The 23,034-nt window shown below is 43.4% G+C and overlaps 1 protein-coding gene and 1 non-coding gene across 2 annotated transcripts in view; both read right to left on the bottom strand.

The window, feature by feature from the left end:
- Positions 1-268: 268 nt before the first annotated feature.
- The window catches only part of LOC139419624 (collagen alpha-1(XXIII) chain-like), a 38,015-nt gene continuing 15,249 nt past the window's right edge, over positions 269-23,034 (bottom strand). The window contains exons 4-22 of the mRNA XM_071169602.1: positions 20,612-20,647; positions 20,308-20,334; positions 15,581-15,634; positions 15,438-15,500; positions 15,244-15,288; positions 15,029-15,091; positions 14,735-14,810; positions 14,401-14,450; positions 14,227-14,316; positions 14,053-14,106; positions 13,847-13,912; positions 13,583-13,609; positions 13,274-13,342; positions 8,748-8,810; positions 8,599-8,625; positions 8,457-8,510; positions 8,074-8,160; positions 2,478-2,516; positions 269-1,031 (exon numbers count right to left, since the gene is read on the bottom strand). Of these exons, the coding sequence (XP_071025703.1) occupies positions 1,029-1,031; positions 2,478-2,516; positions 8,074-8,160; positions 8,457-8,510; positions 8,599-8,625; positions 8,748-8,810; positions 13,274-13,342; positions 13,583-13,609; positions 13,847-13,912; positions 14,053-14,106; positions 14,227-14,316; positions 14,401-14,450; positions 14,735-14,810; positions 15,029-15,091; positions 15,244-15,288; positions 15,438-15,500; positions 15,581-15,634; positions 20,308-20,334; positions 20,612-20,647 (993 nt within the window). The 3' untranslated portion in view covers positions 269-1,028. The remainder of the gene's footprint in view (positions 1,032-2,477; positions 2,517-8,073; positions 8,161-8,456; positions 8,511-8,598; positions 8,626-8,747; positions 8,811-13,273; positions 13,343-13,582; positions 13,610-13,846; positions 13,913-14,052; positions 14,107-14,226; positions 14,317-14,400; positions 14,451-14,734; positions 14,811-15,028; positions 15,092-15,243; positions 15,289-15,437; positions 15,501-15,580; positions 15,635-20,307; positions 20,335-20,611; positions 20,648-23,034) is intronic.
- trnag-gcc (transfer RNA glycine (anticodon GCC)) lies at positions 14,670-14,750 on the bottom strand. The gene has a single exon. It is a non-coding gene; the product is annotated as a tRNA-Gly (tRNA).

The raw sequence follows: 23,034 nt of genomic DNA, 5'->3' as shown, positions 1-23,034 counted from the left end.
CCTAATTCAAAAAGTTGTACAGTGTTCTGTGTCAATTAATTCCACATAGCATGGTTAGAGCACTCAGAGGAATGAAAAAAAGCATTTGATGCAACAATAAATCATAAACATCCTAAAACGTTTTAGACCGATAATGATCTAAACATTAAGCACATTTAGGAACATTATTGCAAACAAAGATTCCATGGTGAGGGCCATCATTTGTGCTTCCCCATACAGATGAAGGATCTTAATTTGATCACTCTTTTGTGGCTGAGAATTTCAGGACACGCAAACTTGTAATGTATTTGAGGTTTAAAAAGGCTCCTAAAGTTTGTAATTTCCACTTAAAAATGTCAAACTTGATTTGCCATAACAAAATGTTTATCAACCCCTACAAAAAATGTCAAGTAATTATAATCCACATAATAATTCACATGTCCTGTTGCTGCAGGATTATTTTCCTGCTGTAGCAAACTTGATCAAATTAAGACCCTACATCTGTACATTTCCTAAGGTTGGGATAGGCACATGGCATTGGGTCCATGCCGTGACGGTTGTTCCTTTCAAAGCAAACAACAATCACTATAGTGATGGGGTAGAATCATTTGCAAGGTGCAAGCTGAGTTGCACACTCCAATGCTGGATATCCATGTGGGAACACTAGTGAGTCTGTTAGACAGTCAATCATACTGTATTTCAGGTTAATACTGTATTTTCAGGTTCCCCGATTAGATATACTGTAAGCAGCAACATTTTTGCATCTGGAGCTGAGTGCATTTGCTGCTCCTTACCATTTGTAACCAGTCTCCTTCTTTGTGTGCACTAGATCTTTCCTCTACCTAATCTCTAAACCTTCAAAAAAAAACATGCTTTCTTTTCATATGCAAAAAGTAAAAAATATTGATTGTGATAGACGCACAATCCAAATTCCAATATGAAAACCTCAACATATTAAATAGCAATTGGCTACGACAAAAAAACTACACTTGAATTTTAGTTGAAAAATATATATCGATATGTACAGATCCCATGTACCAGGTAACTCATCACTGAAAGAGAGCAAGAACAGAGACACACATTCACTAGCAGGTAAATTATACTGCACAAATCATACAATACACCAGTGGTTCCCAACCTTTTTCGGTTACTGTACCACCAGCTGAATTTTTCTTATGGACTCATGTCTTCTCAAGTACCCCCTGTGGGTAGGCCAAGTACACCCACTGGTACGCATACCCCTCGTTGGGAACCACTGCTGTACACTATATAAGATTAAATATTTAAGTGATAATGCCCTCGAAGCCGGTGTTTGGTGGATATATTGGCACGATTGTTGTTCGGTCCGAGACGATATATCCTCCAAACACTGGCTTCGAGGGCATTATCACTTTTATACAACAGGTTAACATATATAACATATTCAAATAATGATTTACATATTTGAATTAAAAACGTTATTTTGATTAATTTATTCATACTATTTCATCCATACAAGATATAGTCCCGGCACAAATCTAGGGTTGCTACCCAAGCCGGCTGGATGTTCGTTCTATCAGTTTGGTTGCTAGTGATGCGACCCAGTCGTTCAGTCTTTTTGTTCTGTATCCAGTCGTTTGTTCTAAATGTTCCATTGTCATACTGGCTGGCAACATTCTTATCCCTTGCTTCCTAGCTAGTCAACTGCGGCTAATTTACAGTCAAGTCAAAAAGTGCAACCAGAATAACAGCAAAGTAGCCCCATTTGCATTTGTTTAAGCTGTTTTCTGGTGACATTTATTTGGATACATCCATAACAATGAGCTAACGAGGTGCGATTTTGCCTGGCATAGCACATGTGCTCACTTGTCAGGACACTGTTGTTCAAAGCAGGAGCTAGCCAACAACACAGCTAACAAACTGAAGCTGGAAAGACTGCAAACTAGTTGCACTTTGTTTGACCTTTTTTTCAATTTACATTTCTTTGTATATATCCATAAAAATTATGCCAGGTGATTCATGATTTCAACTGGCTGAGAAGCGCTGTCTGTCTCGTCCCGACTCCAGACACGTTCATTACTATGGGACAGCTGGAGATCGAATTTGAATACTGAAGCAATGTTGCAAATTTCGGAGAGCCAGACTGCAAGGTTTATACAAATGTCCCCTGTTGAAACTAAATGTTAGCCTAAAAGAAATGTGAGATAATGTCTAGATGCTTTTTATAGTGGAGAATACAAATTGATAAATTGCTTGGCTGGGCTGATGAAAAAGTGGATTGCGCAGTCAGATGGAACAGAGTAAATAGGCATTTTAACGTCATAGATTTAGACGGTGGTAACTTGGTGGTAACTTGTGGAATAGACACCGGCTGGAATGTGGTTTTAACCAATCAACATTCAGGATTAGACCCACCCTTTGTATATAACTTCTTAAACTCCCCCAAGAGAGCCAAATGCCTACTTGGGCCAGAGCAGGCCAAACAAACAGAGCCTCAGAAGTACTATTGCTGTACAAACCTTATGCGAACACCCTGGTATGGGCAATCCATCCCGACCCTGGTGATAGAAAAGAAACACCTTCATTAAACAAACATGCAGTATTGCATTGCCCACAGATAAATACAGATGTCTTGTAACAACAAAATGGTAGGAGGACCAGGCTCAGCCCCCCCCCCCCCCCCCCCCCCCCCCCCCCCCCCCCCAATCTCCTATTTGTTTAAAATGCAGTTGTTTCAGGTTCTTTCAGTCATATTCATCGCTCTACTCTGCCTGTCTGCTTCTCTCTCTGTCTGTCCTGAACTTTCGCTAGCAAACTTGCAACATTGTATCAACTGGGCCCTTACAGTTTCCCACGCCTAATGAGCTCGGGACAGACAGCTGAATTTGTGTCCCGTATTTCAAGTGTCTCAACTTTTTTTTTACAGAAATGGTACATTTGTCAGCAAGACAAATCACTTAATTCAGGCTACCAGAGCGTAGGCCTAATGACAATCGCCGAATGTCATTACACTTTTTGGTATTTTGTAACAGTGTCTTTCCATTCATCAAATGGCGTGCTCACAGTGCACTGTTTGGATGTGGAGTTATTTTGGAGTGGACAAACGTGCACAGGTAGCCTACTTTTTTAAGTGATTTGTTTGACAATCAGATTAAAACATCACAAGGTAAGACATGTTTACTGTTAAAATACTTGTAATTTACTTTGCTTCATCACACAAAGAGCCATTGTTACAGACAGATGGCTCTTTGCAGAAGCTTCCGTAGCCTGGTGTCCTTGATCAACCAAATCTAAAATATTAAGTTTCACCAAAATAATGTTTCCAGTCAACAGAGGCACATCCAATATCTATATTAAAACAATCAGGGTTTGGAAATGATTCAGGGAACAGAACCGAAAACTGGAAAATAACTATATTTTTCGAGGAACAGAATCAGAACCGAGAACGAAAGTGATTTATACTGTTCCAGAAGCAAGCATGGGAACTGGTTAATAATGTTATTTTAAAGTTCCAGGTATCTTTTTCCAGTCCCACAAAAAAAACAGACGAATCGTAAGTATTGTCCCTAGAGATACAGTTTAGATTTGGTTGATCAAGGATGCCAGGCTATGTAAACTATGGCTCGTTGCAGGATGAAGCAAGCCTTTACTATTAGGCCCAGAAAATAACAGGAAGTTCAGTGAGAGGAAAACAGACCCCCAAATGTCACTGTATAATTCACACTCTGAGGAGAAATATCTAACACCACAATCATGCCATCAAACCATCCATTAACTAATGCCATATTACAGTGACCAAAGATGGAGAGTCTTGCTGGTTTGTTGCTGGCAAAGTATGGCTACCACTGCATCACAGAGAGCAGGAAGACAGGCAGGGACAAAGGCTAAATAAGAGGTGTGGTATATTCATTTCAAACATTTACTGAGTTACAGGTCATATAAGGAAATCAGTCAATTGAAATAAATTAATTAGACCCTAATCTATGGATTTCACATGACTGGGAATACAGATATGCATCTGTTGGTCACAGATACCTTTATAAAAAGGTAAGGCAATGGATCAGAAATCAGTCAGTATCTGGTGTGACCACCATTTGCCTCATGCAGTGAGACACATCTCCTTCGCATAGAGTTGATCAGGCTGTTGATTGTGGCCTGTAGAATGTTGTCCCACTCCTCTTCAATGGCTATTTCTGGATATTGGCGGGAACTGGAGCTCACTGTCGTACAGGTCGATCCAGAGCATCCCAAATATGCTCAATGCCATTTGAGCCACCCGTCTGCCCAGCGCCGCCTGAGCCACCCGTCTGCCCAGCGCCGCCAGTGCCGCCAGTGCCGCCAGTGCCGCCAGTCAGCCAGGGGCCGCCAGTGTCGCCAGTCAGCCAGGGGCCCCCAGTGTCGCCAATCAGCCAGGGGCCGCCAGTGCCGCCAGTCAGCCAGGGGCCGCCAGTGCCGCCAGTCAGCCAGGGGCCGCCAGAGCCGCCAGTCAGCCAGGGGCCGCCAGAGCCCCTCAGCCCAGAGGCGCCAGAGCCCCTCAGCCCAGAGGCGCCAGAGCCCCTCAGCCCAGAGGCGCCAGAGCCCCTCTGCCCAGAGCTTCCGCCCCTCTGCCCAGAGCTTCCGCCCCTCTGCCCAGAGCTTCCGCCCCTCTGCCCAGAGCTTCCGCCCCTCTGTCCAGAGCTTCCGCCCATCTGTCCCGAGCATCTGCCCCTCAGTCCAGTGGGGTCATTTAGAAGGGTCGCCGTGGTTAGGAGGCCACGGAAGCAGACAATAAGGCGGACTAAGACAATGGTGATGTGGGGTCCGCGTCCCGCGCCAGAGCCGCCACCGCGGACAGACGCCCACCCAGACCCTCCCCTATAGGTCAAGGTTTTGCGGCCGGAGTCCGCACCTTTTGGGGGGGGGGGGGGGGGGGTACTGTCACGTTCTGACCTTTATTTCCTTTGTTTTGTCATTATTTAGTATGGTCAGGGCGTGAGTTGGGGTGGGCAGTCTATGTTTGTTTTTCTATGATTTGGGTATTTCTATGTTTCGGCCTAGTATGGTTCTCAATCAGAGGCAGGTGTCATTAGTTGTCTCTGATTGAGAACCATACTTAGGTAGCCTGGGTTTCACTGTGTGTTGTGGGTGATTGTTCCTGTCTCCGTGTTTGCACCAGATAGGGCTGTTTTAGGTTTTCAAGTTTCTTGTTTTTGTTAGTCTGTTCATGTGAAGTGCTTTATTAAAACCACGCTGCATTTTGGTCCGCCTCTCCTTCACCTCAAGAAAACCGTTACAGTTTCCTAGTGTTTCCTAGAGCACCAAACTACCCCACAATATCAAACGATAGCATGGATTCTATAAAGCATTTATAAAATGCTTGGTGGATGGATTGGTGTACATTAAACTTCCTCAAGAACAAGAATGTTGACATTTAGAGTAAATATGTTTGGTGTTCCTTTTGAAGGAGAGCTTTGTGGTTCAAGGATGGTTCCTAGGTATTTATTAAAGTCCTCTACTTGCTCAATGATCTGTCCTTTAATCTCCAGCACTGGGATGGTAGGTTGGTCTCTTCTGAAGTCAATGTCAATATAAAAATGTACAGGATGTGAACAGCTCATGGATAATGGATACAGTCAGCCACCAATTGTGCAAGTTCTCCCACTTAAAAAGATGAGAGAGGCCTGTAATTTTCATCATAGGTACACTTCAACTATGACAGACAAAATTAGAAAAAAATAATCCAGAAAATCACATTGTAGGATTTTTTATGAATTTATTTGCAAATTATGGTGGGAAAATAAGTATTTGGTCACCTACAAACAAGCAAGATTTCTGGCTCTCACAGACCTGTAACTTCTTCTTTAAGAGCCTCCTCTGTCCTCCACTCGTTACCTGTATTAATGGCACCTGTTTGAACTTGTTATCAGTATAAAAGACACCTGTCCACAACCTCAAACAGTCACACTCCAAACTCCACTATGGCCAAGACCAAAGAGCTGTCAAAGGACACCAGAAACGAAATTGTAGACCTGCACCAGGCTGGGAAGACTGAATCTGCAATAGGTAAGCAGCTTGGTTTGAAGAAATCAACTGTGGGAGCAATTATTAGGAAATGGAAGACATACAAGACCACTGATAATCTCCCTCGATCTGGGGCTCCACGCAAGATCTCACCCCGTGGGGTCAAAATGATCACAAGAACGGTGAGCAAAAATCCCAGAACCACACGGGGGGACCTAGTGAATGACCTGCAGAGAGCTGGGACCAAAGTAACAAAGCCTACCATCAGTAACACACTACGCCGCCAGGGACTCAAATCCTGCAGTGCCAGACGTGTCCCCCTGCTTAAGCCAGTACATGTCCAGGCCCGTCTGAAGTTTGCTAGAGAGCATTTGGATGATCCAGAAGAAGATTGGGAGAATGTCATATGGTCAGATGAAACCAAAATATAACTTTTTGGTAAAAACTCAACTCATCGTGTTTGGAGGACAAAGAATGCTGAGTTGCATCCAAAGAACACCATATCTACTGTAAAGCATGGGGGTGGAAACATCATGCTTTGGGGCTGTTTTTCTGCAAAGGGACCAGAACGACTGATCAGTGAAACTGGAAAGAATGAATGGGGCCATGTATCGTGAGATTTTGAGTGAAAACCTTCCATCAGCAAGGGCATTGAAGATGAAACGTGGCTGGGTCTTTCAGCATGACAATGATCCCAAACACACCGCCCGGGCAATGAAGGAGTGGCTTCGTAAGAAGCATTTCAAGGTCCTGGAGTGGCCTAGCCTGTCTCCAGATCTCAACCCCATAGAAAATCTTTGGAGGGAGTTGAAAGTCTGTGTTGTCCAGCAACAACCCCAAAACATCACTGCTCTAGAGGAGATCTGCATGGAGGAATGGGCCAAAATACCAGCAACAGTGTGTGAAAACCTTGTGAAGACTTACAGAAACCGTTTGACCTCTGTCATTGCCAACAAAGGGAATAAAACAAAGTATTGAGATAAACTTTTGTTATTGACCAAATACTTATTTTCCACCACAATTTGCAAATAAATAAATTAAAAAGCCTACAATGTGATTTTCTGGATTTATTTTCTCATTTTGTCTGTCATAGTTGAAGTGTACCTATGATAAAAATTACAGGCCTCTCTCATCTTTTTAAGTGGGAGAACTTGCACAATTGGTGGCTGACTAAATACCTTTTTGCCCCACTGTATATAAAAGCAATAAGGCCCGAGGAGGTGTGGTATGTTGTCAATATACCATGGCTAAGGGCTGTTCTTAGGCACGACGCAATCCGTGGTATATTGGCCATACATCACAAACCACGAGGAGCCTTATTGCTATTATAAACTGCTTAGCAACGTAATTAGAGCCGTAAAACTAAATGTTTTGTCATATCCGTGGTATACGGTCTGATATACCACTGCTGTCGGCCAATCAGCATTCAGGACTCAAACCACACAGTTTAAAGTTTATTTATACCATTGGCATTTTTGAATAGGCGTTTCTAATTGTCTTAAAGGGCATTCTAGAGTGTGTATTCTTTCCCTATAACGCGTGTTTTATATTTGCACAGTATAATAATATAATGACTATAGATCATTTATACATGTTTTGTTTGAGCTGCTTTTGAAAGCAAAAGTCAAATTGAAAACAGTATTGCTATTGTTGAATTCGATTTTCATAATAGCAAGCTAGAACTGATGGTTAGCTAAACTAGCAAGTGTATTTGTTTGGTTACGATGGCAACTACTGTAGCTATCTAGTCAACTTTCTAGCTACTTCAGTGGACGTTGAACACATTTCTACAGGAAAATGAACACATTTATACCGGCAAATGTGTTAAATTATAGCCATGGTATGAAAGGGATAATCAACTCAGGGCTCTATGCGTTCTCTGGAAAATAACAGTACTCCATGGAAGTAGGTCAGTTCCACTCCACTTGCGGGTCATGGAACACACTTTACACTCCATTCATTATTTTCCATAGAATGCATTGCCCCTCATTGATTATCCCTTACATGAAACTCTGCTCTACCAAATGTAACCTAATAATTAGTGGTTTGCCCTTGAATGGAAAGACAGTGTTTGAGGAAGAGTGAGCGGAGAGGCAACAGGAAGAAGTGACATACCACAGGACAGGGCTGGTCCAGTCCAGGGGGGCCCTCCTCGCCCTTCTGTCCCTTCAGTCCCTTCTTTCCCAGCATCCCCCTGTCACCCTGAAAGAGAAGAGTGACAAAACAATAATATATAACAATATATTTAGCGGATGCTTTTATCCAAAGGGACTTAGTCAGGCCTGCATAAAAACTTTGTAGGTATGGATGGTTCCAGGAATCAAACCCGCTATCCAAGCGCTGCACCCGCCATGCTCTACCAACTGCCAGAGAGGACCACAGAGGAGACAAGTCTCTCGTCGAGCATCAATGTCTTCTCCAGATTTGACTATAACATGCTAGGTAACAGAAGATTAATAAACGTAGTCACAGTAGCCACTGCTGTGGCTGATGCACACCTTATCTCCTCGGTCCCCTCTGTCCCCCTTTTCTCCCATCAGCCCGGGGAAACCCTGACATGGAGAGAGGTAGTGGTTAATGAAGGCTCTTTATCAACCAGACAAGTATCAGGGGGGATATGACCGATTTAGACACACTTACATCCAATCCCGGCAATCCTTGCTCTCCCTGTTGAAATGAAATATGATGGAAGTTAATCCTGAAGCAGCTTACTTTGAAAAATACTGCAAGGGACTCTGATGCCGTGTCCGTATCCTCTACAAACAGGGCATATGAAAAATGCTGCTAACCTTTCTCCCTATGGTGCCAGGGAGACCAACCAATCCTGTAGAACCTGGAAGACCCTGAATACCCTGTGTGCAGAAATAGTGTCATCTGTTATGTGGGTCGTGAGGTTATATGCAGCAGGGTTGGGGACAATTCTGAATTGAGTTGCTAATTCATAATTTATTCTAATGTAATTACTGAATTTGAATATAATTTGAATTTGCCACACAGGAAGCAGAATTAAAGTAGAATTATGTAATTCAACGACATTCAAATGGTTCATTTATTCTACACATCACTATTATTACTTTCCCTAGCAAGAAACCAAAAACTGTAGCTAAAACAGAAAGGGGAACTAACAGAATCACTAACAACAACCAAGGCTGCAAAGCTGCGACTGGTACAGCTTGGTTCGGTTAACCGTCCACTGGCAAACATAACAGGATTTACAGTAAGCCACAACATACTGTTTCAGACCAGGCCAGAATAAGTTACGCAAGATACGGTCATACGTCTTGTTAACCCCAAGATGGCCTGCCAATACTACCATCGCGAGCCAACCTCAGTATCTCTTGTCAAAGAGTAACTGGAACCACAATTTGACATACCCTTTGCCAATAGTCTTGCCCAGAAGTGGCGCGAGAATTCCATTTCCTCATCAGAACACCATCTCTGTCAAAGTAACCCACACGCTCTTCATCAAACTCCTCCTCTGGACGTATCTCAGCAAAAAGAGGAGAGAGGGAAACATCTTTACTCTGTTCAGCAATCAGCTACTTCCTAGAAATTGAAGTGTCAACTGTAGGGACTCTCTCTTCCTTTAGTGGTCCTACAAACTTGCTCATCTTTGGTGTTTTCAAAGGAAAGGTCAACTCAGGAGGTTTACCGAAATCAGGATCACACATAAACATCTCAGACAGATCAAACATGGTGGGATCACTGACATCCTCCTCAACACTAGACTTGCTCCCGGCAACTTTCTTAGACATAGCACTTGTAACGGCACACGCTGGGAACACTGGAGGGTACTTTTCTGATAACCCATCAGGTTCTTCCAGCCTGGGTTCCTTACAAACGGCAGGATTTGGCACGACCTTCCCTCCAGTCAAATTGTTGCCCAAAATGAATGAGACCCTCTTCACTGGTAGGTTGCATGGAAGTTCCTTTGTATAATGTGGACCTATCTCCATGCCCTGTACTAACACACTGTACCCAGTTGCTAAAGTGTCAGACAAAGGCAAAACACCCTCCAAAATTAGGGATTGGGCTGCCCCAGTGTCTCGCAGTATGTTCAAGGGCTGCTTAACAGCATCATCACTCTCCAGAGGCACAAACATGTTTGAAACAAAGGGTTCATATACATCTGATCCAAAATCTTGTTTAGGAGATAAACCAGTTCCAACCAGAGACTTATCTGGCTGTAGTGCTCCCACAAGAAGAAACAGCTTTTTATCTCTCTCATTTTTCTGTTTCAACTTAGGACACTGAGAGACTGTCCTTTCTCACGGTAGTAATGACAAACTGGAGGACACAAAGAACCAGTTTTCTGACGATCTTTGTCTTTGGGCACTGGGGAAAGAGACTGAAACCTCGCAGGGCTGGGAGCTTTGTTTGTGAAGGTAGTTTTATGTGTCAACACAAACTCATCTGCACGGACTGCAGCTTTCTCAAGAGTGTGCTCATAAATGTAGGTACACTATATATTCAAAAGTATGTGGACACCCATTCAAATAACTGGATTCGTCTATTTCAGCCACACCCATTGTTGGCAAATCTATAAAATTGCACACACAGCCATGCAATCTCCATAGACAAACATTGGCAGAAGAATGGCCTTGCTGAAGAGCTCAGTGACTTTCAAAGAGTCAGTTAGTCAAATTTCTGCCCTGCTAGAGCTGTCCCAGTCATCTGTAAGTGCTGTTATTGTGAAGTGGAAAAGTCTAGGAGCAACAACGGCTCAGCGAGGAATTGGCAGGCCACACAAGCTCACAGAATGGGACCACCGAGTGCTGAAGCGTGTATCGCGTAAAAATCGTCTGTCCTCGGTTGCAACACTCACTACAGAGTTCCAACCTGCCTCTGGAAGCAACGTCAGCACAAGAACTGTTTGTCGGGCTGTTCATGAAATGGGTTTCCATGGCTGAGCAGCCACACACAAGCCTAAGATCACCATGCTTAATGCCAAGCGTTGGCTGGACTGGTGTAAAGGTCACTGCCTTTGGACACTGGAGCAGCGGAAATGCGTTCTCTGGATTGATAAATCATGCTTCACAATCTGGCAGCCCAACGGATAAAACTGGGTTTGGCGGCTGCCAGGAGAACGCTACCTGCCCCAATGTGTAGTGCCAACTGTAAAGTTTGGTGGAGGAGGAATAATGGTCTGGGGTTGTTTTTCATGGTTCGGCCTATGGAAATCTTAACGCTACAGCATACAATGACATTCTAGACGATTCTGTGCTTCCAACTTTGTGGCAACAGTTTGGGGAAGGCCTTTTCCTGTTTCAGCATCATAATGCCCCCATGCACAAAGCGGGGTCCATACAGAAATGATTAGTCAAGATCGGTGTGGAAGAACTTGACTGGCCTGCACAGAGCCCTGACCTATATCCCATCAAACACCTTGAATGGAAGCAAGTCCCCACAACAATGTTCCAACATCTAATGGAAACCCTTCCCAGAAGACTGGAGGCTGTTCTAGCAGCAAAAGGGGGACCAACTCCATATCAATGCCAATGATTTCGGAAAGAGATGTTCGACGAGCAGGTGTCCACATACCATACTTTTGGTCATGTAGATTAGCAACCCTTTCATGAAGGAAATTCTTTAACTGCTTGAGCAGTATGAGGGTTTTTAAATCGTCAAGTTCCTTGACCTCTTGAGAACCACACCACCGATCAAAAAGTAATGCTTGTTCCCTTGCAAATTCAACATGGCTTTGTGATTCTGTCTTTCATAATTGACAGAAATGTTGTCTGTATGCCTCTGGGACCAACTTGTAAGGATAGCAGCTTTAACAGTGTCATAATCTGAGCTCTGGTCAAGAACACTTTGGAGGATATCTCGTGACCATTTTAGGGATGTGGCAATCCCCTCAAACAGAGTACAAGCCGGCTGTTCCGACCAAGATCAAAGTCTGATGCGGAGTACTTCCAGATCTCTCCTGTAATCGAATGGCATGCTCACGTTCTTGTTCTTGTCGTCTGGCTCCAACTTTGTCTTTAGTTCTAACTCCCTCAGCAGCACGTCTACGGGACTCATCGCGCTACCCGTAGCAGATTTTTCATCAGCCTCTCTCTCTGGGAGGATTTCTTCCTCCAACAAAGCAGTATAGACTAACTCTTTGAATACTGCTTTTGAATCGGCATGTGCAACGAGCCCCCATTTTGGTACGTTCCCTAGCAAGACACCCAAAATTGTCACTCAAACAGAAGGGGAAACTAACAAAGAGTCCCTAAGAACAATTCAAACGAAACAGGTGGGATTCTAGGAGGGGTTCTGAAAGACACTCATGAGGGTGTCCACTGAAAGTTGACTAGCAACAACACCTGGGACCTAAATGACACCACTCCCACCATGAGCACCCACTAAATTTGAGGTAAGAAGAGGTAAACAAAATTAAGAAAACCCACACCAAACTTAGACAGGAAGCAAACCAAAAAGTGGAGCTAATTGAAAACAGGGAAGATCAGATAAAGGATTGTTTTAGTTTTGGGGTTATAGTCCTGCAAACACCTTACAAGCTCAACAGACCTCTGACATGATGTCCAAACATGAGTTCATTCAGACTGAAACCAAGAGATTCTTGAACAACCTCCCACACTGCAAATAGCAAAAGAGAGACCCCTTCATCCCAGTCTTTTTCGAACTCAAAGCAGCAAGCTCTCAACATAAACTTCATAGACTCTCAACAAGAACACCTTGAGACTCTGGGTGGTAGGCACTAGAGGGGCAATGGGCAACACCCAACTTTTGCAGCACTCGTTGGAAGACCCCGACATGAAACTCGAAACATGGTCCTGGGGGCTCATCCAGGATCTGAACTGGGATCTGAGCCCGGAAAACTATGCTCATGTTTATTTTGACATACAGTGATCAATAATATGTAAACAATATATATTAAAAAAACATGGTTGAAACATTAGATTTTTAAAGACTCATTCTCTGTAAATGAATTTAAATAATTATAGTAGTCTAGACATGTTCGAAGATTATTTTGTAGGTTTATAATAATTTGAAATTCTGTGTGACATGTTTGAGTTGTCATCAAGCTAATATTTGAAATGACATCGGTGTTCTTTGCAGCAATAAATGACAGATGCTTTTGGTAAAAGACGAGTCGAAGGAACGAGACTGTCATGCTTCATGTTGAATTCTACTTCCTTTAATTGAAATGTAATTCATATTCTGCTTCCTGTGGGGGGGGGGGGGGGGTGCTCAATTCAAATTCAAATTTCAATTAATGGGTTGAATTCAATTCAATTTCAGAAATTCCCGAATGCACCCCAACCCTAACATGCAGTATGAGTGAGACAGAATAGGACATAATTACCCTTAACCCAGGAGGTCCTCTGTCACCTGCATCCCCCTTTTCTCCGCTCACTATGTCGCCTGGTTCCCCCTGCGAGACATTGACAAAAGCACAATTTCAAGCTGGTGCTTTCATTTCCTTGCGAATTACAATCCATCTTCTCTCTGATTTACCGCAAGTACAATTTTCATTTTCTTTTCTAACATCCAGCTTTTCATTATCTGTTAATGCAACATTTTGAATGACAGGGCATTCCAGTGCAGCTTTAGTAGCCTAAAGAATCCTGGGTCATTCTAGGGGCAGGAAGAGATCAGAGCCCTGACAACACACCTTGGGGCCAGGCATTCCATGATGTCCCTGAAAAACACAATGTGTTATCTCATTCTCTTTGTAAACACTGTTCATCACAAGAGCATATTAAAGCACGTAAATTATTTAAAAACATTTTACAACAATTTACTAGGTTCCTCTGAGAACAGGTTGAGTATGGAGTGTTTGACAGTCATCTCTATGCAGACAGAACATTGGTATCTAGAGAGTTTAAGCTTTTGATACCCCCCTATTATTAAGAAGACAGAGGGACCAGTTACCCACCATGAATCCTTGGAGCCCAGGAGGTCCGGGGGGCCCTGGAGGGCCTGCGATAGAGATGATCTGGGCCTGAAGCAGAGAGAATTAGGATAACCAGAGGTCACAAAATCATATAACACTACTCGACCATGATGAGATATCACACAGTTTGGTGTAGACAGTTAACAGTTTGGTATAGATACAAGTTTGGTATCTAAAACATTACTGACCAGATTGTCCTCAAACCTTGAATCTCCTCTCGCTCCTTTTTTGCTGTCAGCTCCCTAAGAGAGAAAGAAATACATTATATGGACAAAATCTACAAAGCAGTGGGATACTAGACTGCCATGCCATGCCCATAGCCCGTTGGGTATCCATCAGGCCATAGCCCATATCCCACTTACCACAAGCCCAGTTAGGCCCGTCAGACCTCTCTCTCCCTTTTCCCCTGCCACTCCAGGCATCCCGTCATCACCTCTCTCCCCTTTGGCTCCCTACAGAGAAGAGGCACAACATGAGGTGGATACAATGATGTCTAGTACAATAATAATTCATTATTACAGAGTCATGTCATTTACCCTATCCCCATCAGCTCCAGGTGCACCATGACAGGAAAACATGTGTGTGCCTATTGTCAATCCATAAACCAAAGCCATACTGTAGATGACTGCACCAATGCTGGATATGCCAACATATTTGATACATTGACATTTTGGTAATTTAACTGACACTCTTATCTAGAACAACTTACAGTCAGATAATATAATAGACACACTGTGCATTGCGTATAATAGATACAATATATTGGCTACAATGACAAATCTCTCCAGAACAAAATCTCTTCAACAGATGAGGATGGGATTCAAACCCATGCATGCACAGCACAATGGATTGGCAGTCCATCGCCTTAACCACTCAGCCACCTTTCAAACACAACTCTCACCTTTGGCCCTTGTCCTCCTGGTGGCCCTGGTGGCCCTGGGGGGCCCTGCGGGAATAATAAAACGTAGAAAAGTAGAAAAGGAAAGTGAGTGAGACTTTGTACTGCACAGGAGACTGTTATACATAATACATACATAGAATAATATTATGGTGTGTGATACTTTTAATCGTTAATAAGATAGCACAATCTGAATTTGTGGGGTCGCAGTACAATGCAGAATGTTGTTTCAGATCAACTTTTAAAGAACCCAATTACGAACTCACCTGAAAGACATGGCCAAGGCCGATGTCATAGGAGTCAAGAACAGCCTTCTCTCCGGGTAAGCCCTGCAGAGGGAGACAGAGTGAAACACACAGGTAGAATGAATGAAGAAAAATAAATGTATCATCTTGGAAGACGTGTCTAATGCAGATATTTTCTTCATAGACCCACAGTAGATGACTTTAGGTCAAAGAGTGTGATATGAGGAGCCACTCACCGTGTCCCCCTGAGGCCCTGTGTCTCCTGTGTCCCCCTTCTCCCCCTGAACGTGAACATAGAGTGAATACATACAGTGGAACCTCAGCATGCCTGTCATTCCAGTGCATCAATGCATAGGGTGATGACCTGTGAGTTGATACCTGGCTGTATATTCATATTTCAAGATCTCCATTTATGATTCTTCCTCTTTACCTTCATCCCTGGTAGTCCATCAAGGCCACTCCTGCCCTGGTCGCCAGCATGCCCCGGTTCCCCCTGTCACAGACATGGAGAAAGAGTGAGATTGGGAAAGAGAAGGGAGAGGAGGAACAGGAATGAATAATAATACTTCACACCTTTAGCCCTGGAGGCCCCTGTGGTCCAAGCATGCCATGCTGTCCATCCTCACCCTGCAAGACATCAGATTATTGGAACATAGAACTGCGAAACATTAGATTATTATTAATTAACCACAGGTTTTATACACTCTTAGAAAAAGGTTTAGATATGCTCTTAAAAGGGTACAACCACTTGTCCCTGACATGGTACCCTGTATGGTCATCCTTTGTACCTTTAGTTATAGGTACATACATGTATTTGTACCCCAGTTCATACCTCAGATAGTACCATCATTACATATAGTCCACAGGAACAAAAGCATTTTGTTTTTGTTGCCTTTATCGGTTACCACTACAGTGACAACGCCATTTGTTCATTGTAAATGACAAAAACGTACCTTTACAATAGATCACTTAAACTGGTACAACACTTCCACTCACATGTGGCCAAAAATAACTAGCTGAAAGCCACACCCACAGACTAAGCCACGCCACAAATATTATTTCGCACTGTGTCTTGCCCCTTTCGAGTAAATTGTAGAGTTACCACCCATGACTGTATTTGTTAGTGACAGAGACATGGTTGTTGAATTTTCAGTCCTGTGACCTCAACCAACTGAGTTCCTTGGTGAATGTTACCATTAAAATTCAACTCATTATGACAATACATTACATATCTCATCAGGCCTTATTTTGAGACCTACAGTAGTTTTACCCTAATACAGTGGCCTGACACGCATGGTATACAAGCCAACAAGCCATCATGCCTGCAATTAGCACTGCAGCATTCCAGTACATTTCCCCAAATTCCCAGATGTCCTGGTTGAAGGATTCCAGATGCCCTGCCTATATTCCCTCCAGTTTCAAGGAATTTTCAAACCAGGATTTCTGGAAAACCTGGGAAATGTGGGAAAGTTAACAGAATTTACCAACCCTACCTGCAAGTCCCATTATGCTGGCTTGAAAAGTGATGCGTAATTCCTATCGGAATCCAGCCAGAGTGAGGATATTCTAGAGTTGGAATTTTTAATTCACCCACAATTTTTATTCACCCACATTCATAATAACTGCCAGGATTAGATACATTGTGAGGAGACTACCTAAGCCATTTAAACTGGGGCAACCATTTCAGTAACCGGTGTAATAAATCGAACTGATTGGATTAGTTAGGAAAATGTATGTTATTTATCTTTGTGCAGCATAAGATTATTCAATCAATCAATGTACATGCAAAAACCCATATATTAAAAACACGTAAAAATATATTCATGATTACGGTACAAATGTGCGTTTTTAGGGTGCCACCCCAGTGACAAAGCCATTAGTTCCTTTTAGGTGGCAAAAATGCATCATTGTATCTTATGGTGGGTATTGAGGTTATTGAAGGCACACAAAATATGTTTGTACTCTGGGAAACAGAAATGTACCTTCACACCATACCCCTTTTTTTGAGAGTGAGAGGGTATTGAGGGTACACAAAATATGTTTGTACTCTAGGAAACGGTAGACACACTGTGTGTGATGATTGTACCTTTATATTCAAAATATTTTATCTTTATCTGCTAAATGTACCCTAAAAGGTACCGAACAGTACCATGTAAGATCATAGTGTGTACCTCTGAAGGTACAATATGTGTATTTTAATGTAGTTTGAGAAACAGACGCCTCACAAGTGAAATCAAATGAAATCAAATTTTATTAGTCACATGTGCCGAATACAACATGTGTAGACTTTACAGTGAAATGCTTACGTACGAGCCCCTAACCAACAATGCAGTTTCAAAAAAATACGGATAAGAATAAGAGATAAAAATAACAAGTAATTAAAGAGCAGCAGTAAAATAACAATAGAGAGACTATATACAAGGGGGTACCGATACAGAGTCAATGTGTTGTGGCACCAGCTAGTTGAGATAGTATGTACATGTAGGTAGAGTTATTAAAGTGACTATGAATAGACGACAACAGAGAGTAGCAGTGGTGTAAAGAAGGGGGGAGGGAGGGGGGGCACTGCAAATAGTCATAGCCATTTGACTAGACGTTCAGGAGTCTTATGACTTGGGGGTAGAAGCTGTTTAGAAGCATCTTGGACAGCTTGCTGTGCGGTAGCAGAGAGAAAAGTCTATGACTAGGGTGGCTGGAGTTTTTGACAACTTTTAGGGGCTTCCTCTGACACCGCCTGGTATACAGGTCCTGGATGGTAGGAAGCTTGGCCCCAGTGATGTACTGGGCAGTTCACACTACCCTCTGTAGTGCCTTGCGGTCGGTGGCCGAGCACTTGCCATGCCAGGCAGTGATGCAACCATGCTCTCGATGGTGCAGCTGTAGAACCTTTTGAGGATCTGAGGACCCATGCCAAATCTTTTCAGTCTCCTGAGGGGGAATAGGTTTTGTCGTGCCCTCTTCACGACTGTCTAGGTGCGCTTAGACCATGTTAGTTTGTTGGTGATGTGAACATCAAGGAACTTGAAGCTCTCAACCTGTTCCACTGCAGCCCCGTCGATGAGAATGGGGGCATGCTAGGTCCTATTTTTCCTGTAGTCCACAATCATCTTTGTCTTGATCACGTTGAAGGAGAGGTTGTTGTCCTGGCACCACACAGCCAGGTCTCTGACCTCCTCCCTATAGGCTGCGTCATCATTGTTGGTGATCAGGCCTAACACTGTTGTGTCATCTGCAAATTTCATGATGGTGTTGGAGTCGTGCCTGGTCGTGCAGTCATGAGTGAACAGGGAGTACAGGAGGGGGCTGAGCACGCACCCCTGAGGGGCCCCTGTGTTGAGGATCAGCGTGGCAGATGTATTGTTACCTACCCTTACCACCTGGGGGTGGCCCGTCAGGAAGTTCAGGATCCAGTTGCAGAGGGAGGTGTTTAGTCCCAGGGTCCTTAGCTTATTGATGAGCTTTGAGGGCACTATGGTGTTGAAAGCTGAGCTGTCGTCAATGATTAGCATTCTCACATAGGTGTTCCTTTTGTCCAGGTGGGAAAGGGCAGTGTGGAGTGCAATAGAGATTGCATCATCTGTGGATCTGTTGGGGTGGTATGCAAATTGGAGTGGGTCTAGGGTTTCTGGGATGATGTGAGCCATGACCAGCCTTTCAAAGCACTTCGTGGCTACAGACGTGAGTGCTACGGGTCGGTAGACATTTAGGCAAGTTACCTTAGTGTTCTTAAAACATGTTGGTATTACAGACTCGGACAGGGAGCGGCTGAAAATGTCAGTGAAGACACATGCCAGTTGGTCAGCGCATTCTCGTAGTACACGTCCTGGTAATCCGTCTGGCCCTGCGGCCTTGTGAATGTTGACCTGTTTAAAGGTCTTACTCACATCGGCTGCGGAGAGCGTGATCACACAGTCTTTCGGAACAGCCGGTGCTCCCATGCATGTTTCAGTGTTATTTGCCTCGAAGCGAGCATAGAAGTAGTTTAGCTCATCTGGTAGGCTTGTGTCACTGGGCAGCTCTCTTGAAGTCTGTAATGGATTGCAAGCCCTGCCACATCCGACGAGGGATTTCTTATAAGCTTCCGGGTTAGAGTCCCGCTCCTTGAAACTGGCAGCTCTAGCTTTTAGCTCAGTGCGGATGCTGCCTGTAGTCCATGGCTTCTGGTTGGGGTATGTACGTTCGGTCACTGTGGGGACAACGTCATCGATGCACTTATTGATAAAGCCAGGGACTGATGTGGTGTACTCCTCAATGCCATCTGAGGAATCACGGAAGATATTCCAGTCTGTGTTAGCAAAACAGTCCTCAACTGGCAGCTTCATTAAATAGTACCCGCAAAACACCAGTCTCAACGTCAATTGTGAAGAGGCGACTCCGGGATGCTGGCCTTCTAGGCAGAGTTGCAAAGAAAAAGCCACATCTCAGACTGGCAAATAAAAATAAAAGATGAAGATGGGCTAAAGAACACAGACACTGGACAGAGGAACTCTGCCTAGAAGGCCAGCATCCCGGAGTCGCCTCTTCACTGTTGACATATAGACTGGTGTTTTGCGGTTGCTATTTAATGAAGCTGCCAGTTAAGGACTTGTGAGGCACCTGTTTCTCAAACTAGACACTCTAATGTACTTGTCCTCTTGCTCAGTTGTGCACCAGGGCCTGCCAGTCCTCTTTCTATTCTGGTTAGAGTCAGTTTTCGCTGTTCTGGGACAGGAGTAGTACACAGCGTTGTACAAGATCTTCAGTTTCTTGGCAATTTCTCGCATGGAATAGCCTTCATTTCTCAGAACAAGAATAGACTAACGAGTTTCAGAAGAAAGTCCTTTGTTTCTGGCAATTTGAGCCTGTAATCGAACCCACAAATGCTGATGCTCCAGATACTTAACTAGTCTAAAGAAGGACAGTTTTATTGCTTCTTTAATCAGAAAAACAATTTTCAGGTGTGCTAACATAATTGCAAAAGGGTTTTCTAATGATCAATTAGCCTTTTAAAATTATAAACTTGGATTAGCTAACACAACGTGCCATTGGAACACAGGAGGTGATGGTCGCTGATAACGGGCCTCTATACGCCTATGTAGATATTCCACAAAAAAATCATCCGTTTCCAGCTTCGATAGTCATTTACAACGTTAACAATACCCACACTGTATTTCTGATCAATTTGATGTTATTTTAAATGGACAAAAAATGTGCTTTTCTTTCAAAAACAAGGACATTTCTAAGTGACTCTCCAAAAATGTTTGAACGGTAGTGCACATGTACAACGGTACGTGTGGAAGTGAGAAATGCAGATATATTACCTGTCGTCCAGGAGGACCCATTTGTCCCTGTGTAAAGAGGAGACAGTATCAGAATGATGTGGGCCAGCGCTTTTCACGGACCCAAGTTGCTTTACAATTATATAAAAGAAAAAGAACAAACATCTAAAACAATACCAGACTAACCAGAAGGAATAAGAAACATGAAACAAAGTGTAGGGAGTAGAGCTCAAGGAAAGGGAATACTGTGACGTGGTATGTGTGTGTGTGTGCGTGGGAGAGAGTGTTGGTGTTTGTGCACCTTATTATATCAGACATTCAAAATCATATTTGTAACATAGGCTACCTCTAATCCATCAGTTCCATCTCGACCAGGTGGACCCTGTGAAGGAAATCTCAAGCTTTATTAAAACAACAAGAAGTAAAGATGGACCAAAGTGAAGAGCGGGGCAATTCAATTGATCATCCACTAGATGGCATTATTTATACAAATACAACAAAAGTCCTCTTGTGAATTAGTGAAGCTTTTCTGTTGCTTTTTTGCTATTCATAACAATTTACATTTATAGAGCAAAACAACACAACATAATGCAAAGCAAAACAATAATAGCAATTCTTGTCCAGCTCTAGTAAACTATTATTAATCACCAGAGGCACAGCTTTGGTTTCAGAAGTGGGGGGGACATAATTATTGCTATTTATTTATTATCCAGTCGGATAAACACTCCAAACAGCCTATCCCACTGCTCAGAGGCGTCCGCATCGTTCTAATGCACACCGTTGCCTCGTTTTGTATCATATTCCAACAATAATACTTGGGTGTACAAAAATGCAAATTCAGAATGTGAAATTCCCCCCTGACCCCAGTGAAAGTTGCACCCCTGTTAATCACACGTCTATCAACAAGGAGGTCTGAAGGTAAAATATACACTGAATGTACAAAACATTAAGGAAACCTGCTCTTTCTATGACATAGACTGACCAAGTGAATCCAGGTGAAAGCCATGATCCCTTATTGATGTCACTTGTTAAACCCACTTCAATCCATTTAAATTAATGGGAGGAGACAGGTCAAAGAAGGATTTCTAAGCCTTGAGACAAGACATGGACAAAAGTTTTAAGCTCCTTTGAACGGGGTATGGTAGTAGGTGCCAGGCGCACTGGTTTGTGTCAAGAACTGCAACGCTGCTGGGCCTTTCACACTCAACCGTTTCCCATGTGTATCAAGACACCTTGTAGAGTTCATGCTCCAACAAATTGAGACTGTTCTGAGGGCAAAACGGCGGTCTGAGAATGAATCCCTGGTAATCACTGGAGTCAATGCAAAACTAGTTACTAGAATGACTGTATGCCATGTCTGCTCTCACCACCACATGTGCAGAGAAGATGACAAGACAAGGCAGATCCACCACCGGTTGCTCTCCTCTCCTCTAGCACCTAACGAGGTGGGTTCAGTATGCTAAGATAATCATAATTAGAGAAATAACAGGAAATGGCCTCGCTGCTTGTTGACCTTGAAACATCTGCTGGCAATATGGAGAGCGGTGTTATTGACCTCATCTCAGAGCTGTCCTGGCTGGAATGAATCAGATTATCTTTCATGCAGTAGGAAAGCTAGATGAAGAGCGTGAAAGGAAATTAATGGTTGGCTTTGTGTACTGAACTACTCTGCATTTCACTGAGCTGAGGATCCTTTCATTATCTCTCCTACCTCCATATGCTGGTCTATGCTGGTCAGTGCTAGTCTGATGCTGGTCAAGCTGGTCTGACCAGCATGGTCTAGCTGGTTATGCTGGCATACCAGGCTTTGTTGTGTGTTCACTGGTGAACAGCCGTCGCTGTGTTTTGGACACTGGTGACAGCATAAGCTAAAGCAAAACCAGCATCAAGTCACATTACGCCGTCTTGCAAAGTGATGTTTAAATCCTATTTCGAATTCAACCAGAGTGGATACCCACAATCGGTATTCAGAATCACTGCCAGGGTTAGAAAGTCTCATTCATGAATCTATCTCAGTAACGGGTGCAATAAATCCAACTAGCAGATTGGATTAGTTAAGAAAAATTGACCGTACCAGTCAAAGGTTTGGACACACCTACTCCTTTTTCTTTACTATTTTCTACATCGTAGAATTAGTGAAGACTTCAACATTATGAAATAACAGATATGGAATCACGTAGTAACCAAAAAAGATCAGGAATCAAGGTAAGACCCAAGTGCAGACTGTGTGAAGTAACAATGTTTATTGTAACAACAGGGGTAGGCAAACGACAGGTCAAGGAAGGCAGGGGTCAATAATCCAAAGTAGAGGCCAAGGTACAGGCAGGCTCAGGCAGAGTGGTCAGGCACAGGGTCAGGACAGGCAAGGGTGAAAACCCAAGAGGATGAGGGGAAAAAGAGAGGCTGGGAAACGACAGGCGCTGACAGGACGACCGCTCGTAAGCTTGACGAACTGGCAACAGACAACCAGAAAACACAGGTATAAGTACGCAGGGGATAATGGGGAAGATGGGCGACACCTGGAGGGGGGTGGAGACAAGCACAATAACAGGTGAAACAGATCAGGGCATGACAAAAAAGTGTTAAACAAATCAAAATATATTTTATATTTGAGATTCTTCAAAGTAGCCACCCTTTGCCTTGATGACAGCGTTGCACATTCTTGGCATTCTCTTAACCAGCTTCATGAGGTAGTCACCCGTGGTGGAAGAAAGTACTCAATTGTTATACTTGAGTAAAAGTAAAGATACCGTAATAGAAAAAGTAAAT

Source organism: Oncorhynchus clarkii, chromosome 10 (genome assembly GCF_045791955.1).
Source record: "Oncorhynchus clarkii lewisi isolate Uvic-CL-2024 chromosome 10, UVic_Ocla_1.0, whole genome shotgun sequence".
Taxonomy (NCBI): Eukaryota; Metazoa; Chordata; class Actinopteri; order Salmoniformes; family Salmonidae; genus Oncorhynchus; species Oncorhynchus clarkii.
This window is presented reverse-complemented; position numbering and strand designations above follow the sequence as displayed.